Here is an 18,488-nt window from a genome sequence, read left to right as displayed (position 1 = left end):
TTCTCATTTCTCTCCTATCTCTTTGTGATTTAATATGTTCATGCACGTTTGATGTTTAGTTCCATGGTGATGAGTCCCATGAGATAAATTCGAGTATTTGATTTGAATTGTTTAATTTAGGCTTGTATGCGTTGAGAGGGTAACTTCGATCAATACCTTTGCGCTAGTCATGGCCTTTAGTTTGGGTCGTGACAAAATTAGTATCAGAACTTTAGGTTTGTCTAAGTCTTAGGCATTTTGTTTTGAGTCAGTAGAGTTGGGTTTTTGCATCGTGTCTTGTTTAGGTTTGTGAACTGTAGCATAACCTGTGAATGGGAGACTACATGGATTTTCTTGTTTGTTTAAAATCTACCTTTTTATTCACCATATTGAGTTTAGTGTTTGTTCTTGTTCAAGTCAGGATGCCACTTTGGGCACGAGTTACAGCTAGGGGCATGATAAAGCAAGATGCTCTTGTTGATGTGTTTGTAAGACCATAAACTTCCATTATTAGGGTGTGTGGTAGGTAGGTTAGGACTGCTAGATTTGTTAGTAATGAGCCACCTGTAGCGGCTAGTAATGAGGCACTTGTGGAGGAACCTCGTTGATGCTCAATCTCAAGAGGTTAGAGATAAAGTGCTCACTGAGGAGGCTACCTTGGCAAATGTGGTAGTTAATCTGCAAGGAGTTAATAGGGTCATGGAGATGATGGCTACTCGTTTGGATGACCTTCAGAGGCGAGTTGAGGGATGACGACCAGTGTGTGCTACGCACATCTCAAGGTCAAGATGACCAACAACAGTCAGAGTTTGCTAAAAGGACTATTGAGGTTTCACCATCAAATTTCTTTAAAATGAAATCACCTTTATTTTCTAGTTCTTATACAACAGAGGACCCTTAAATTTTCTAGGATGAGATGGAGAAATTTTGCATTGCTTTGGGATGTTCTAGTGCATGATCAAAACAGTTAAGTGGTTTTAAGCTTGAGAATGTGGCTTATCAGTGGAATCAGTCCTTACGAAGAGGTAGACTAGCTAGCTCTGACCCATTAACTTAGGAGAAATTTATTATGGCCTTTTTAAGTCGATTTTTGCTAAATAATGTGGGAGTCGCCAAGGCACGTGAGTTTGAGGCATTGGTGTAAACACTTGGCATGAGAGTTTCTGAGTATGACATTCGGTTCACACAGTTATCTTGGTATACACCACATTTTATAGCTATTGAAGATATAAGAAGTATACGATTTATGGATGGATTGACAGAACCACTATTTAAGGCTGTTGCATCACAGGCATTTCGTACTTATGCCTCCGTAGTCGATTGTGCATAGAGAATAAAGAGAAGGATCACTGAGAGTTGGTGACTCGAGACAAGGCCAATAAGGCTAAGACTGAAGGCCATCGGGGCCAACAAAGTGTTAGCATTGGACGTGAAACGTCCACAAGCCATTAGGGCCAACACAAAGCTTCTCAATCACATGGCTCCCATCAAGGAGGGTTGCTAGTGATTATGCATTGGATGCAATCAGTGTTTTAGCCACTAAAGTAGATGCTTTGTCTTAGAAAATTAACACTTGGGGTGTTAATACTTTTCAAAGTCCCTTTGTGACATGTGAGCTTTATGGAGATAGGCATTTAAGTGATTGTTGTCCAGCCTATTATGAATCAATGCAATTTGATGGAAGCTTCGATGGGCAGCAAAATAAGTCATACTCCAACAATTACAACTTAGGATGGAATCACGAAAATGTTTCATGGAGTAATGATCATGGTCCTACATTTTCATCACAATCTATTTTTCATAATGATTTTCAGTCATAAGTTAGAGCTCTTATGCTCGAGAAAAAGCCTTCAATAGAGGATATGTTCATGCAATTCATGACAAAGACTAATGCCTTCATGACAAAGACTAATGCCATCATTCAAAGTCAAGCAGAATCAATCTGAAATCTTGAGACACAAGTGGGCCAACTAGCTAGTGCCATCAATAATAGACCTCAAGATCATGGAGATAAAGTATATTAAGGACATACTTCTAGTAATCAAGTTCAATATGAAGAAATTAAGCAAGAAAAGGAAATATCTACATCATCACAAGTCAAGCCATATGTGCCTCACATTCTTTTTTTGGATACAGTTGATGAGTTACCTAAGGAGGTTATAGCAAAAGCGCATTAGTCAAGAAGAACTTAATTTGAGAAGCTGGATAAAAGTTAGCCTATTCCACCACCTTGGGTTAAGCAAGCATCAAATCTTGAGTTAAAGGCACAATAACCTCATCTTAGGAGGAGGCTACTTTCACACCTCAAGCTTTTTCCATGCAAACTCAAACTTTAACCAAAGTCAAGCTATTGACTATAAAGAAGTGCTTCTTGGGAGGCAACCCAAGCTTTTGAAACTCTTATTTTTTAGTTATTTTTATTTATTTATTTATTTATTTTCATTGATCTCTATTTATTTTTTTCAGTAAAAAAAATTTTCTTACAGGTGACAATGAGGATGATGGAGAGGCAGATTAGAGCTTCACTGGATTCATCCAATCCTCAGAGGAGTATTCTTTACCTTTCCTTTATTTTTTTGAACATTGAGGACAATATTTAGTTTAAATTTAAAGGGGTAAATTTATTTTTTTGGTGATAAATATTCTGTGGAAGTTTTAGATTTAATTTTATTTGCATGTTTATCCAAATTTATAAATAATTTAGAATTAGTTGGTAAATGAATTTATTTTTTGTTTAAATTTTAGGAATCTAGAGAAAAGTTGTGCCAATTTGTTTCTATGATTTCTCTATCCAATGATGATAATTAGTTATCTTGAATTCTGAGCTTTTGGTGAATAAGGTTTTTGTTTGGATTCATGCTAAATGCTTTTGTTAAGTATCATTGTGAGGATGTGATTTTCACAATTTTGAACACTATATCTTTTACTTTGAATTATTTTGAATATCTAGAGAAGGTTTATATTGATACAAATTTTAGATTATGTCATGAATTCTAGAATTTGCTTGATTTTCTTTTCAAGCGAAATCTTAGGCAATACTTAGTTAGGGACATGATTTAGGCCATCTTTGGACTGTTTGAGCCTTAAAAACCTACCTAATTAAATCTTTATCCCTAGTATATCTCTTTTGAGCCTAATTTTCCTTTTCTTTGTTGAACTACAGAATAATTGAGCTTAGCCTTAAAATTAATTTTTTAATTTTGTAACCCTCACTCCTAAGCATGTATATTGTTTTAGGAAATTTAAATTAAGTTAAATGTTGAAAAAGGTGGAAAGGTGATGTTGATGGAAAAAAAAAGGCTCAAAATATTAAAAGTCACCCAATTACCTACAATACAAAGATAATAAGTTTGGGGGTGTAAAATTGTGAAATTATGAAAAAAAGTTCAAATCTAGAAGAAAAGGTGTACTTGGAGAAAAAGAATAGAGCTCTATAGATAAGTCTTAGAATAATTATGTGTTTAGGGTGATTTGAGCCACATTATTATCTTGTATCCTACCTTAACCCTAGCCATACATTAAAAGCTTACTAAAGTCCTATTGATCCCTTGCTTTGTATTAGTCTACATTATTGGAGAGAGAAATGAAAAGTAAACATATAGAGTTCTAGTACTAATTTGAAGTTTGTGTTGGCATAAACTCATCCGGATATTATGATATTCTTGATAAAAGACTTTACACACACACGAAAATCTATTTGAAAATGTGTTTGCATTAGAATTGATACATGAATTTAAATGATGCCTATATTTTTCCTTAGGTTAATGATTCATAGACATACTTTAGAGGAAATTATATGGAATCATTAAGCTGGTGCACTTTATTTCTACTACTACTAGTGGTAGTAATAGTAGTAGTAGTAGTAGTAGTAACTATATTTATTTTAGTTCTCATTAACTGAATTTGAATTTTGTAAGTTAGTTTCTTTTCTATGTTTTACTCGAGGACTAGCAAAATATTAAGTTTGGGTGTGTGATAACTCTATGATATAGAGTTATTTGCACTTAATTTTGATAGTAATTTAGCTTAATTCTTGTAATAATGCATAGAAATTAGTAAGTTTATTTAATTATTTTAAATTAGTTATTTTAGGTGAGTCAATCTAATCTTAGTTAATTTTATAGTTAATTTGGTGTTAATATGGTTAATATAGGTTGTTATTGATTTGTTTGTGCTTTTGTAGGTGTTTGATGAAAGAAGAATTTTAACGAAAGAAAGAGAGCAATTTTAAGGTGTAGACTTACACTGCATACGTTTTGGTAGTTCGACCATAACTCTCTCTAAAGAGCTCCAAATAAAGCGATTCTTAGACCATGGAAAGATAAGAGAAAAATCTACAACTTTCATGTTTACTAGTTCACCCATTTCAGCTTGGAAGGTGGTCAAAAATCTTGTCAAAGTTAATGTATTGCAACAGTCTTAGAGCAATTACGATTTCTGGTAATTAATTGGGCAAAGCTGTGACCTACATAGTCTGATAAGGAAATCCTGATTGGAATTGACTTCTTTTTTCACCCAACTTGGCCTAACTTTAAAGCATCTAAAAACAACCTTTCGAAAGACTTTAAAAAAAAAGAGGAAACGCCAAATTGAGAGTCAAGCCACAGAGTCATTGAAGCTAAGAAGAATTTGAAGAATTCAAGGAAATTTGGAGATCAAGAATACAATTCTTGAGTTTTTCTATCTTTTTTATTCTCTTATTCTCTTGATTTTGTTTTTAATATTTATATTTTATTCAATGATGATGTGTGACTTAATGGGGAACTAAACTTTTTATCTAAGATTATGATTGAGCTTAATATGTAGTCTGATTTATTTATCTTCTCTTTTACTTATATTTGATGGATTTAAGTTGTCTATTTTATTCTGTTCTTAATGCTTCTAGTTGTCTGATCACCAGTTAGATTGAATTGGAAACTTACGTTAAACCTTGAAGAAAAAGATTTAGGTAGACCTTGAATAGAATAGCGTATGATTGAATGCACTTAGTTGATTACGTGGTTTGATTTGCATATAGGGTAGACATACACCTATAAGCCATACGTAGGGAAAAATAAAGCACGAACTTAATGAATCTTTCTTCAATATAATTTTATAGACACATAGTAAATTAATTGGAATAGGTATTTTTATGAGAAACTTGTAAATCATTTATAACTCTAGTTTAGCAACTTAATCCATTAAATTGAGTTAAGAGAAAGAGACAATAATCAGATAAAGTATGGAGAGACATCATAATCATAGGTTTGGTAGTTAAATGAGTTTTATTTACTATTTAATTTTAGTTTCAGTTTATTAGTTTTAATTTTTCTTTTTTATTTTAATTGTTTGGATAAAATTAGGGTGTTATAATTTTAGTAGTTAACAGTAGGAATTAAACAATTCTTTGTGGGAACGATACTCTACTTTATTATTATATTACTTGTTAACGATATGTACACTTGTTTGAGAAATCAACAATAGGAGCATAGTCACTTCAGGGTCTTGACAGGACAAGTGGGCACGTAATGCATCAAGGTTGCAGGCCTCAAAGTCTAATACTCAGTTAGCTTCACTTTGTCCCACTTGTGGAAAAGTTAATGGAAGGTGTGTCGTCGAGCAAGAAGACTTTGTCATGAATGGGGACTGCTTGGGCACATGAAGAAGGACTGCACTATGGCACCACGGTCTCAAGAGGGCTAACACCCTACGTCCTAAGTTGCATTACCGTCACCACCTATTGCATCTCAACCTATTCGATCAATCACCAAAGCTAGAAGTAAAGGTGCTGGCAACTCTTCTTGAGGTAGAGCATATGAGTTCGTACACCAGGGAGTAATTGGCAAGGGACAAGCTAGAGTTTTTGCTTTGACACCTTAGGACGCTTAGATGTCTAATGTAGTGGTTTCAGGTATCCTTCTTATATGTGATTATGGAGCACGTATTCTATTTAATCCTGGATCTACGCATTCCTTTATGTCTCCATGTTTTGCTATAAATTGGAGGTTGACCGTACTTTGATGGAATTTGGTTTTGTAGTAACTTCTCTGCTTAAGGATAAATTTGTTACCCAATTTGACTATAAGTCTTGTGTAGTTCAAATAAGGGATAAGGACACACAAGCAACTTTGATTTTGCTCGATATGTTGAACTTTGATGTGATTTTGGGTATGGATTGGCTATCGCCAAATTTCGCCAGTGTGGATTGATATCACAAGCTAGTTAGATTTGTTACCCAAGCAAGTCATCTTTTAGCATTCAAGGTGATTGCAATATTGTTCCAATCAATGTGGTTTTTGCCATGACGGCGAGGAAATTGTTGCAACATGGATGCCAAGGATTTTTTACGGTTATTAGAGATACTCAAGTAGAGGCCAAAAGCGTGGCCGATGTGCCCATAGTTAAGGAGTTTCCCGATGTGTTTTCGAAAGAACTACCTAGCTTACCTCTAAATAGAAAGGTTGAGTTTGTATAGATTTGGTGAAGGATACCTGACCGTTATCCATTCCACCATATAAGATGGCACTGGTAGAACTTAAGGAACTCAAGGATCAATTGGAAGATTTGTTGGATAAGGGTTTTATACGCCCTAGTGTGTCATCATGTGATGCACCAGTATTGTTTGTGAGGAAGAAAGATGGATCACTTAGTTTATGTATCGATTACCAACAACTCAATAAGGTAACGATAAAGAATAAGTATGCACTTCCTAGTATTAATGATTTATTTGAGAAATTGTAAGGAGAACTGTGTTTCTCCAAGATTTATTTTCATTCTGGTTACCACTAACTCAAGATTAGGCAAGAAAAGGTGCCATTGCACTTTGTACTAGGTATGGACATTATGAGTTTTTGGTTATGTCTTTTGGACTTACAAACGCCCTGGCAACTTTTATAAACATGATGAATCAGGGTGTTCAAACCATATTTGGACAGTTTTGTGGTGGTATTCATTAATGACATTTTAGAATACTCAAGGAGTAAGGAATAACATGAACAACATCTTAGATTGTGCTCTAAGTGTTGAAAGATCACCAACTGAGCAAATTTTACATTACATTTTTTGTCAAAACGGGCAAATCGTTTTCAAAATTAGAATTCTTAAAAAGGTTTTAAATTGAGGGTAAGCATAGATTAAGGGGGAGGATGCACAATTCCATACAACTTTCAAACCTTTAAAATTCAAGAAAGTCTGTTTTCAAAAGTTTGAATAATATTTTGCTCATGTTTTGTCATATCATAAAGAAGGACATTGTTAGCTTTATAGCTTTCAAATTGATCCCATGTTTTGGAATGACAAATAAAAATAATCAAAATTTCATTTAAGTATTAGAATATCAAATCTAGGCATCCCCTAACACTTTTAAATGAGTTTGAGAACAAAAACAATGAAAAAGGACTTTGAAAAGTGCATTCTAGTCCAAATCTATTGATACATGTTCTTCATGTATCGATACATTTGGACAAGTATCGATAGAAATTGAAATCTGTCGATAAATGTTCTTGAGAAAAGTCAGAATTTGCAAAGCTAAACTCAATGTATCGATATATTCTCAAATATATCAATAGAAATGCAATAAAATGCTTACTGCCTTAAAAGTATCGATACATTTCTCAAATGTATCAATACATTTTCAACAGAATGCTTACTGTCTCAAAAGTATCGATACATTTCTCAAATATATCGATACATTTTTAATAGAATACTTACTGCCTCAAAAGTATCAATACATTAGCAAATGTACTGATACATTTCCAACAGAATGTTCAAGCCCTAGCAGCCAAGTTCAAAACTATCGATACATGCCAGAATGTATCGATACATTATAATGGGAATTAAAAAATAAAAGAGGCAATATATCTATACATGCACACGTGTATCGATACAATGTGACCATTGAAACCTAAAATGAAAAGAAAAACGATTATTTTCACATTTAATGCACTCCTAACTATCCTTAAAGCTTCAACAACTATAATTACAAGCTCCCATAACATTTATGAAGGTTGCAAGACTTGAAACACAACTCTAAGAAAAGAATTCATCTCAATACTCTTTATACCTCTCTTCTTGTGTTTAAGTCTTCTATTGTACTATTTACAAAGACTTTATTACTTATCTTTCTTCTCACCAAATATTGTACTTAACTTACTATTTAGCCTTTAAAAGGCATCCTAACTGGATTTTTATTTCTTATTGTATTCACTTAAGTGATTATACCTTAGCCAATTGAAAAGGTAAAAATTAAGTAGTTATACCTTAACCAAGATAAAAGGAAAAGTGGTTATGCTTTAACCATAAAAAGGTATTGTATTGAAAAGTCAGAATTTGCAAAGCTAAACTCAATGTATCGATATATTCTCAAATATATCAATAGAAATGCAATAAAATGCTTACTGCCTTAAAAGTATCGATACATTTCTCAAATGTATCAGTACATTTTCAACAGAATGCTTACTGTCTCAAAAGTATCGATACATTTCTCAAATATATCGATACATTTTTAATAGAATACTTACTGCCTCAAAAGTATCAATACATTAGCAAATGTATTGATACATTTCCAACAGAATGTTCAAGCCCTAGTAGCCAAGTTCAAAACTATCGATACATGCCAGAATGTGTCGATACATTATAATGGGAATTAAAAAATAAAAGAGGCAATATATCGATACATGCACACGTGTATCGATACAATGTGACCATTGAAACCTAAAATGAAAAGAAAAACGATTATTTTCACATTTAATGCACTCCTAACTATCCTTAAAGCTTCAACAACTATAATTACAAGCTCCCATAACATTTATGAAGGTTGCAAGACTTGAAACACAACTCTAAGAAAAGAATTCATCTCAATACTCTTTATACCTCTCTTCTTGTGTTTAAGTCTTCTATTGTACTATTTACAAAGACTTTATTACTTATCTTTCTTCTCACCAAATATTGTACTTAACTTACTATTTAGCCTTTAAAAGGCATCCTAACTGGATTTTTATTTCTTATTGTATTCACTTAAGTGATTATACCTTAGCCAATTGAAAAGGTAAAAATTAAGTAGTTATACCTTAACCAAGATAAAAGGAAAAGTGGTTATGCTTTAACCATAAAAAGGTATTGTATTGAAAGGTTGTGTTTGATCCACAAAAGGCATTGTATTGAGCTCTATAAAAATTGTTGTGTTGATCCTTTTTCCTTCCTTACTTCTTCAATCTCATTAGTATTTCCAACTTCACTTACTTTACAAGAATTAAATTGTCTTGGTCATTTTCAAATTGGAAATTTAGCTTAAGAGAACCTTATTTGCTCTATTTTGTAAAGGAATTTTCAAAATTTTAAAAAAAAATTCTAATTCACCCCCCTTTTAAAATTATTCACATTGAACTTATTGCACTAACACATCACAAATGATATGAGATATTTATAAAGATCTATCCTAATGATTCACTTGAGGCATCTTTGGTTTCTACTTCTAAAAAGATGATGATACCTTTCTAGAATACTTAAATTTATTGGATGCTCCATCACATCTATAACATAAGTAAAAGGAAGCCTCAAAGGGGCTTCCACACTTGGCCACATTTGTGGCTTCTTCTATTGACATGTGGTTAATTTAAAATAGTTGATTAAAAAAGAATTTTGAGATGATTTTTGTGGGGTCGGTTGCATTAGGATTGTCAACAGAGGATTTTTTCTCTTTAGCTTCAGAAAAGGTTTTTCCCACATTAAATGATGATGTTTTGGTTCACAAGAAATTGAAGCTAACAATGCTTCCATGTATTAAGAAATATATATATTTTATAAAATATGATATAAAAGTAAAATTTTTGTGTGGATATTTGTAGATTTCATCCAAGTTTGACGTGAAACAAATTTTTAATTTTTAATGAGACATGATAGGAATCACAAGGTGGATTAATTTTAAATAATTATAAAAGCATAAGATAATAAAGTAGTAATTAAAATTGAAGCTAATTTAGAAAATTTTATCATTAAAGCTAAAAAAAATTTAATAAGTATAATTAACTTTCATTTTATTTTGACTTTCAAAAAATATTCATTTTATTTTAATAATTTTATTGTATCAATTATGTAGCTTATCAATAATTACTTTTAAAATATTATATTTTCTCTATATGAATTTGATTTCACTATTAGAATCATGTAATTACCAAAATATGATTATATCAACATTAGCATATATTAAGATCCAAAAAATCAGATGTTTTCAAAAAAAATTATTTAAATAAAAAATTTTGCTTAATAATAGAAGAGAAAATATTTAAATTTTTTTAAAAATAATTATCTTTAAATTATCATTGCAACTATTATTTATAGTATTTTTAAATTTCAAATTATTTCTCTTTAATTATTATTATTATTATTTGTAATATTATATAAGTTTAAATTATTTTTAATAAAAAATTCAATACCCGCGCAAAGCGGTGCACCACTCTAGTGTATATAAAAACAAGGCTAACCCAAAAATATACCTCAAATGAACTAAATTGATGGGTTTGAGTCCCCCTAAGCCTGCTCCGCAAGTTGGGCTAAACTTTTAAGTGGGCTTAAGTGGATCTTGTTGAGCTTGCTCTGGCTCAATTCTTCACCCTTCTTGTTTGCCAAAACAATGTAGTTGTAACCTCCCTATTTAAACCCTCATACCCCCTCGTCTCTTCATTTATTTATCATTTAAACCCACAGACCAGAAAGCCAAAACCCAAAACCCCTCTTCATTTAAACCCTTGAAGCGCATAAAACGATATTTTCTTTTATGTAACATTCATTTATCTTCACGTGGTTCATTTTATATCTAACATATACGCTACAATACATCTTTGACTAGGATTATCTAAGATAATATTAAAGTATAAAATCTTCACATAAAATAACCTAAGGATCTTAAGTTTAAGAATCATTTATATGATTGATATTTACAAATAATTTTATAAACACCTAAACGATGTACCAAATGAAAATTCTTATGATTGGTCATATTCAATAAACTTGTTTTTATAACAAGCATCCATATGTGGGTTTCAATAATCTCAATAATTCAATCTATAAAATTGAGTGCTTATTTCACAAACAAAAAACATAATATATGCTAGTGCCTATGCTTATATCAATGTCTTATCTTGATAAAGTATCGGTTAAGAATTATTTAGGGATGATAATTTGATACAGTGAGGATTTCCATAATTATAACAAGTTACAGTTCTTATGTAAAGCATATTTACATTTTTATTTTTCAAAGTACATGAAAGGCTAATTGAATATAGTCTATTTATTTATTCTGAAAAAAAAAAAGGAAAAATTGTTCCATACAATTAAGTTAGGAAAGTCTAAACCCACCATCTACAGCCAAGTTATGGCCGGTAATAAACTGAGACTCCTCACAAGCAAGAAACAGCACAGCATCAGCCACATGTTTGACCTTCAAAACCCCATTATTTTTCAAGCAATAGGACCTCGCAAAGCTCGTTTCTACCTCCTCCACCCCCATCCGCAAAGCCTCACAGAGCAAAGGTGTTGCCACAGGACCTGGTGAAACACAGTTAACGCGTATCCCATGCGCACCCAACTGAGTACTGGCGCACCTCATCAACGCTAACACCGCGTTCTTCGACATAACATAATCTGTATGCCTGGCACTCCCAATTCTAGCAGCAACACTTGCTGTACAAATGATGCTTCCTTTTGTATTCCCCTCCACCATGGCCCGCCCTGCATGCTTGATACTAGCTGCCACCCCACCTACGTTGATAGCAAACAGCTTTTCGTGGGATGACAAGTCCAAGTCGAGGATTGTTTGCTGGGATTTGCTCATAACGCCTGCATTGCTAAACATGATGTCTAGCCTGCCATACAGTTGGATTGTGGATTGGACGAGGGATTCAACATCTTGCTCCTTTGTTACATCGCAGTGAACGAAGGTACAGGCGCAACGATTCTGGCCAATTGATGCAGCAAGTTTTTCACCCTTCTCATCTTGGATGTCCGCGATCACAATGGCACGTGCACCATGGTCAGCAAAGAGGTGCGCGGTGGCCTCACCAATACCGCTTGCACCACCAGTGATTATGGCTACCTTGCCTTCGAGCTTCTTGTTGCATGGTTCGCGGTCTGGCATTTTAGGGTTCAAATTCTTCCTGCAGATTTGCCTTAATTACAACTTATAAGTTTATGTTATAAACCATGAGAACGATCAGCATATAAAGTATCCAATGCTGCCCTGTAGGTGGCAAATTTAATTAAATCTCTCTGAATGTGTGTGTGTCTCTTTTAGTTTGTCCAATAGCAGCAAAGGGCATGCTGCGGTTTTTGACTTGTATATAATTGGAAGTTTCATTGTAACAAATTATGGTGTAAGGGATTAGGGAATTCTTTAGGCCTCAAGTTTCTGTCTTCTTCTGCAACTAGCTAAACATACATATCAGCCGAATGTAACAATAGTGCTTCTTTATTTTCATCGATTTGACTCGTCTTTGTTTATAGCTATATCTTTTCCAGCTACAAAGTTTACTTGGTCCTATGACAACCAAGTCTTCGCCTAGACAAGAAAGAAGCCAACAATTACAGATAGCCCCAGACGATGTTGTCATGGCCCAGGCAGCTCATGGAGATGCATTGTCAATTTCATAACAAGAAAGAAAGAAGACAGTGACTGGCATTATAGCATGAGTTATTAGTGATGGTTAGGCAATCAATCCTGTCCTTGAAATCATATAACGTCTCTTTTTATCAGTGAAATGAAAAGCAAATATGCTACTATAGCTAAAGCTCATCATAAAGTTCCACTTGTACCTTTGTCTCGAGCAATATTGTTTTCAGAACTCCGATTTCAACCAAACTGGGATTCATAACCTCGTGGAATTACGTTATACTATAAAAGAAATACAGCAAAACCATTCAAGTTGAAAGGGTGCAAGACAACATGCACATCCATCAATTGCTAGACAATAATATACAGGCCCCACAGAGTGGGAGAAAATCACAAAACTCTGGAGAAAAAAGGCATAGGCAGCAGATCTTATGTGCAATAGCCAAGTTACTCAATTTCTAATGTCCATTTAACAATAATCTGAATGAGACTCGTAGAAATCACTCGGGCAAGGTGACATGACCTCTTGTTCCAGCAACTGAAGTACCTGGCTCATTGTTGGCCGTTGATCTGGATTTGCATCAGTACATTTTGCCGCTATTTCCAGAATTGCTTCTACAGTTTCCATGTCAGCATCAGTACATTTTTTATCCACTACATCTTCCAATCTATTCTCTCTCAGTAGAGTGTTCATCTGTACACGTTTGAGCAAAACAGAAAATTATATCTAGATATTCTGAAACAGATGGAAATAATTAGTTTTCCACCAAACAAAAAACTCAATGGCCTTTATCTTAAGTAACTGTCATAAAAGGAGAAAAAGACTTAGGGGGGCCTACCCAGCCAACAACATTCAAGCCCCTCTTTACAAACGTTGGATCAGTTGGCCTTTTTCCAGTTACAAGCTCCAGCAAGAGAACTCCAAAGCTATAGACATCTGACTTTTCAGTGGCTCTCCCACTTTGTAGATATTCTGCTCCGTAGTAGAAGCAATTACAAGTCAAAAATAATTTCTATTTGCTAGAAATGACAGTGATGATAATATAATGATCAATAGTTTGAAGTAATAATGCTTTATCATCCTATCAGAATACATGTTGGCATGTAGTTTGGAGTTACAAATGTCAAGCAGCAATTACCCATGTCGGGAGGATTAACCTACACACAAATTGGTGAAACTTGTGAGGATTACATGTGAGTGTCTTGTGAAATTACTCATGTCGAGAGGCAACAGTTATGTGCAACAGGCAGTTTAACTGGCAGGACAGGTAGTTACTCTCACACTAATGTCTAAAATATTTTATTAAAGGAAACACTTAAAATATCCTGATCATCTATGCTATTGTGCATTTATCTGTTAATCACCCAAATCTCTTTTTCCACTTCATAGAGAATCAGGTTGCTGGGACAAAAATAATCATTGAAGGAGTTCTGAGTCAGATAATGCCATCATGCAGAAACCTGAAACAAGTATGATAGTAATGTTTCCCAATCCTTAGTGTAGCTGCCCTACCTAACTCTCTAAAACTAACAAAACAAATGTGTAATAAGAGCTCAATATAGAGTTATAGATCCTGTAGTGAAACTTTTCCGCAAGAAAGCATGTAAAGGAAGTCTGAAACAAACAAAAACAATTGCAACTGAAACATTCTAGATGACAGTTCATAATAAAGCAAGATATACCTGGAGCCAAATAGCCAAAAGTGCCAGCAACAACAGTAGTAACATGGGCATCCTCATCAACCAAAAGTTTGGCAAGACCAAAGTCAGATACATGGGGCTCCAAGTTTTCATCAAGAAGAATATTGCTGGATTTTATGTCTCGATGAACTATCTTTGGACAACAATCATGGTGCAAGTATGCTAATCCTCGAGCAGAACCAAGGGCTATTTTTAAACGAGCACTCCAGTTCAATGGCCTGTCTTGTTCTTTGTGTTCTGAAAATGTAAATAACATACAAGACAACACAATTAACAGTAAGCATTTCAGTATCATTTAAAGAATGCATATTACGTATCTAGGTGCATTCAAGAAGTTTTGATTTGCCATACTTTAATGTGATGGGATGGAGTGTCATGAATGAATGATTGGCAGGTAGAATATGATGCAAACAAATTCACAAAGTAGAAATGGTTAACCCTGACTCCCCCCCCCCCCCCCCCCTCCTTCTCTGTGGGCCACAATTCTGCATTAATAAACTGGAAATATGGTCAGATTATATAAAAGTCCCCAAGTAATGCAAATTCAGAAGAAATACAAAATGGTCTAATAACAGTTGAAAATGGTGCTTCCTACTAAGGTAAAAATTGAAACATCTAGTATTAAATCATGTCAAACTATGAAAATGCCACCTCAAATTTTTCATGCCCCTGTAATTCTCCATGATATAGCTTGTAGTAAGAATAGAAATAATATTAAACATCAGCATACCATGCAGAAAGTCATCCAAGCTGCCCATAGCAAGATAATCATATATAAGAAGCTTCGATGCTGGAAGCCTGCAGTAACCACGCAGGTTTACTAAATTAATGTGTTTGATGCTGCCCAAGATCTCTAGCTCTCTCTCAAAGACTTGATCAGATCCTTCACGACTCCGATCTATTCGTTTAACAGCAAATGTTCCACAATCATTCATGACCATTCGGTATACAGTTCCAAATCCCCCAGACCCCACAACATCCTCTTCATCAAGGGATTCCAGCTTTTCAATAATCTCGCATGATGGATATGGCAGATCCCCATGAAAAGTGATAAGTTTTGTACCTGCAAAAAATAAAATAGTTAGCAGCAAGTATTTGACACAGAAAAGGGTTGGTTGGGCAGGTAGGGGCAGGGCAACAGGATTTTATATAACTGCCAACTTTGGATAAATAAACCAGCTTACTTATATCTTGCTGCACTTGCTTTTTAACTTCTGTGTATCTCTTAGCAGCCCTTTCCTTCTTTGATAGTAGACATATCCAGAGGAACGCAAGGAGCATAACAAGCACAAGGGCCATTGTGGACATTGCACCAATTAGCACTCCTTTTATGTAATGAGATGATCGCTTTGTTGGGACTGCAGAAATCAATAGGGATAACACCTTATCATTACATGCATAAATCTTTTGAGAAATATCACAATGAAAGCCACAGAAAATAACGAAACTTGCCTGCTACTTCATCACTTTCAGCATGCGGTAGGACTGCTGGGAATCCCAGTGACGTCCGACAAGGCTTGTGAACTTGTTGGCCACATAGGTCCAAATTGCCAATAAACCTGAGAACATAAGTGAGGCATCAACAAGCTGTATTGATGACTTAGCAGATTAGTTACTGCTTACATTAACATTAATGTGAAAATATTTTGAAATCCAAATGATTTCCAGCAGCTTTTCGCTCCCTTGTGTAGCCAACAAGGTTAGATGTTTGGTAGAACCTAGATTCAAGACATCCTATTGACTTATTGGACCATTTCAAAATTTATCTAATACAAAGAAGCCCAAATGGCTTTTATGCTGCAAGAGAGCAAAAATTCTTAGCATCGTATCAAAACTTTAGCAAAAGGCTAAAGGTTTTGCTGAAGTAAAACTGTGAAGAGATGCCATAAGCACACAACAGATAACATGCATGCAAGTACAGTCAATGCCGTTTGCAATTGGAATGCAACACGATTTTTTCTGATTAATTTTGAGCCATGAACTATATATCAATATCATTTGAACAAATCTGATGCCTTATAGTTAGAAGAAAGTAGGTAAAACCCTTTTGGTACATATTTTCACAGAAATATAAAAATTAAGCATTGCAGCTTATCACTAATATGTTGATCCACATATTATAGCAAGCATAGACATAAAAGCTGGTCATGTTGAAGAGAAGAGTACTCACGACTTGTTCCCAAAAGTGCTCAGGACTCCAATATCTGGGATTTCACCAGAGAAAAAGTTGGTTGACAAATTGCTGCCACAAATAGCAACCATCAGGCAGTTAAGAAACTTCATTTTCTTTGTTTTTAATTGCATTATTAACTAAAACAACTCAAATTAATATTTGCAAACAACAATTCTTCTTGAACTTACAGGTAGTGCAATCTTGTAAGACGGCCTATAGATGAAGGTATAGCACCCTTTAGCGAATTGCTTGATAAATCCCTAAAATATGAATTTCCAGCAGGCAATCACAAGGATTAGCACATAAAAATCAAACTAATTGCTAAACAAATTTACTTATCCGAAAAAATAAATAAATAAATTGCTAAAGAGTTCACATCTATGCCTTCTGACTAAAGAAGCAGTAGCATATTGAGGGATCTTACAGAATAGTGAGAAAGGAAAGGTTTCCAATATTTGATGGTATGCCTCCTTGTAGATAATTAGCTCTCAAGTAACTGCGCAAACAATCAATTGCAAGATGTAATTTAATTGCATCTAATTTAATGCCTCAGATAGAGGGAACAATGTGAAAATGAGAGAAGAAATAAGACAACTTCCAAAGCAGGAAATAGCCACACACAAAGTAAACTTGTTTTTGCTTACAGGGCTCTCAACTCAGTACAATTGGTAATTTCGTTAGGAATTAGTCCATGTAAACTGTTCTGATGTAATGCCCTGTATTACCCCCAAAAAATAAGGAAAAGAAAAGAAGAAGATATAGAATCAGAATCAGCCCACTATTTCTAACATTATTCTTGTCTGTGTAGAAATTGAAAACTCACAGTCTTTGCAATCCGTCTAGCTTGCCAATGCTGGGAGATATTGTTCCTCCTAATTGCATGTATGGTAGGTTTCTGTGGAACCAACCCATAGCAAAAATATCAGTATAAAACTGAAAAGAGCTAAGAGAAAATAGACAAAGTACAGCAAGTAAAAGACTAAAGCAAAAAAAAAAAAAAGGATGTGGCTTACATTGAACGGACTCTTTGATCATTAGGATAACAAGAAATGCCAGTCCAACTGCAGGGTGACTCATCACTAGCTAGCCAGTTTCCAAGGAAGTTTTTACTGTCATTCAATGTGCTTTTGATCTCTAACAATGTTAGACCTTGAAACATCAAAACCAAATCAGGTCAAATAGACTAAAAGTTCAACTCCACTCCATTTTTAAGCGATTGAAATTAAAAATAAAAATAAAAATTAGAAAACAAAAGAATAACTTTCCAAAACTCAAGCTTGATTCAGCTGAGCTAAGTTAATTCATTTTATATTAAAAGAAATTTAAAAAAAAAAACATCAAGCTTAAAATGTAGCACTTTCCCATCACCAGCAGCCAGCAGAAAGCGAAAAAAAAACTTCAACAAAAAAAATCAAAACAGTGATGGGTTTTTTAGTTATTACCATCTTGAGTGAGAGCAAAAGAGCCGGAGCTCAAAAGGGTAGCTGCAAAAATCGCAGAGAATAGCCAAAGCATCGCCCTCATTTTCCTACTCTCCTTCTAGCTCAAGCTTCTGGGAAGTGTTACAACAGAGGAAAAAGAGAAGAAGCTATGAAATTTTGCCAATAAAAGAGGGTAGAGGTGAGTGTGGGAAGTGAGTGGTGAAGATAGTCAAGAACTACTATGATTAAACTAATAATAATTTGAAGCACGAGAGAGAGATAAAGAGGAAGAGAGAGATGTGTTTCCTCCAATATTTTATATGAATACAAATTAAAGACAAGCCTTTTTGAAAATTTCATGGAAAGTTGTGCAAACAGAAGTAGCCGTTGTCCCAATAAAATTTCAAACAGGTTCATATAAACAACAAATCTCACGAGTACTGGGGATGGTTGAGACTCGCTACAGAGTAAAGCAAGTGGCCAGTTGCGGAGGGGTTTTTACTTGTTTTTAGCGGCAAAAAGGCTGAAACTTGTGCTTGTGTCAAAGGTTGGGTGGAGAGTAAAGTTGTTGACGTATAAAGTGGCGCTTTCGAAGGTAACTTTGGCTTGAAAAAAGCCTGAGACTGCATTT

The 18,488-nt window shown here is 34.3% G+C and overlaps 2 protein-coding genes across 3 annotated transcripts; both read right to left on the bottom strand.

Annotated features, from left to right (window-relative positions):
• LOC18604590 ((-)-isopiperitenol/(-)-carveol dehydrogenase, mitochondrial) lies at positions 11,158 to 12,547 on the bottom strand. Its single transcript, XM_018118315.1, has one exon. The coding sequence runs from the start codon at positions 12,089 to 12,091 to the stop codon at positions 11,294 to 11,296; it is 798 nt and encodes a 265-aa protein (XP_017973804.1). The 5' UTR covers positions 12,092 to 12,547; the 3' UTR covers positions 11,158 to 11,293.
• LOC18604589 (LRR receptor-like serine/threonine-protein kinase FEI 2) lies at positions 12,801 to 18,136 on the bottom strand. 2 transcript variants are annotated; one of them, XM_018118313.1, is made up of 13 exons: positions 17,879 to 18,136; positions 17,450 to 17,585; positions 17,260 to 17,331; positions 17,081 to 17,152; positions 16,861 to 16,932; positions 16,625 to 16,696; positions 16,434 to 16,505; positions 15,716 to 15,822; positions 15,448 to 15,621; positions 14,994 to 15,326; positions 14,246 to 14,500; positions 13,402 to 13,535; positions 12,801 to 13,256 (listed from the first exon to the last, which is right to left on the bottom strand). In XM_018118313.1, the coding sequence occupies exons 1-13, from the start codon at positions 17,958 to 17,960 to the stop codon at positions 13,032 to 13,034; spliced, it is 1,806 nt and encodes a 601-aa protein (XP_017973802.1). In that variant the 5' UTR covers positions 17,961 to 18,136; the 3' UTR covers positions 12,801 to 13,031. The 2 variants fall into 2 exon arrangements, with proteins under 2 accessions (XP_017973802.1, XP_017973803.1); XM_018118314.1 differs by lacking the exon at positions 17,081 to 17,152 and having other exon boundaries at positions 17,879 to 18,135.

Source organism: Theobroma cacao, chromosome 3 (genome assembly GCF_000208745.1).
Source record: "Theobroma cacao cultivar B97-61/B2 chromosome 3, Criollo_cocoa_genome_V2, whole genome shotgun sequence".
NCBI classification, from domain to species: Eukaryota; Viridiplantae; Streptophyta; class Magnoliopsida; order Malvales; family Malvaceae; genus Theobroma; species Theobroma cacao.
The sequence above is the reverse complement of the archived record's forward strand: the minus strand, read 5'-3'. Positions and strand labels throughout refer to the sequence as shown.

Excerpts from the sequence above, each read along its gene's own strand:
- LOC18604589 (XM_018118313.1), bottom strand. The coding sequence starts at position 17,960 with ATGAGGGCGATGCTTTGGCTATTCTCTGCGATTTTTGCAGCTACCCTT. Across the intron at positions 15,823-16,433 it reads AGCACTTTTGGGAACAAGTC|GTTTATTGGCAATTTGGACC; the intron begins GTGAGTACTCTT and ends TTATGTTCTCAG. Across the intron at positions 15,622-15,715 it reads TGAAAGTGATGAAGTAGCAG|TCCCAACAAAGCGATCATCT; the intron begins GCAAGTTTCGTT and ends TGATTTCTGCAG.
- LOC18604590 (XM_018118315.1), bottom strand. The coding sequence starts at position 12,091 with ATGCCAGACCGCGAACCATGCAACAAGAAGCTCGAAGGCAAGGTAGCC.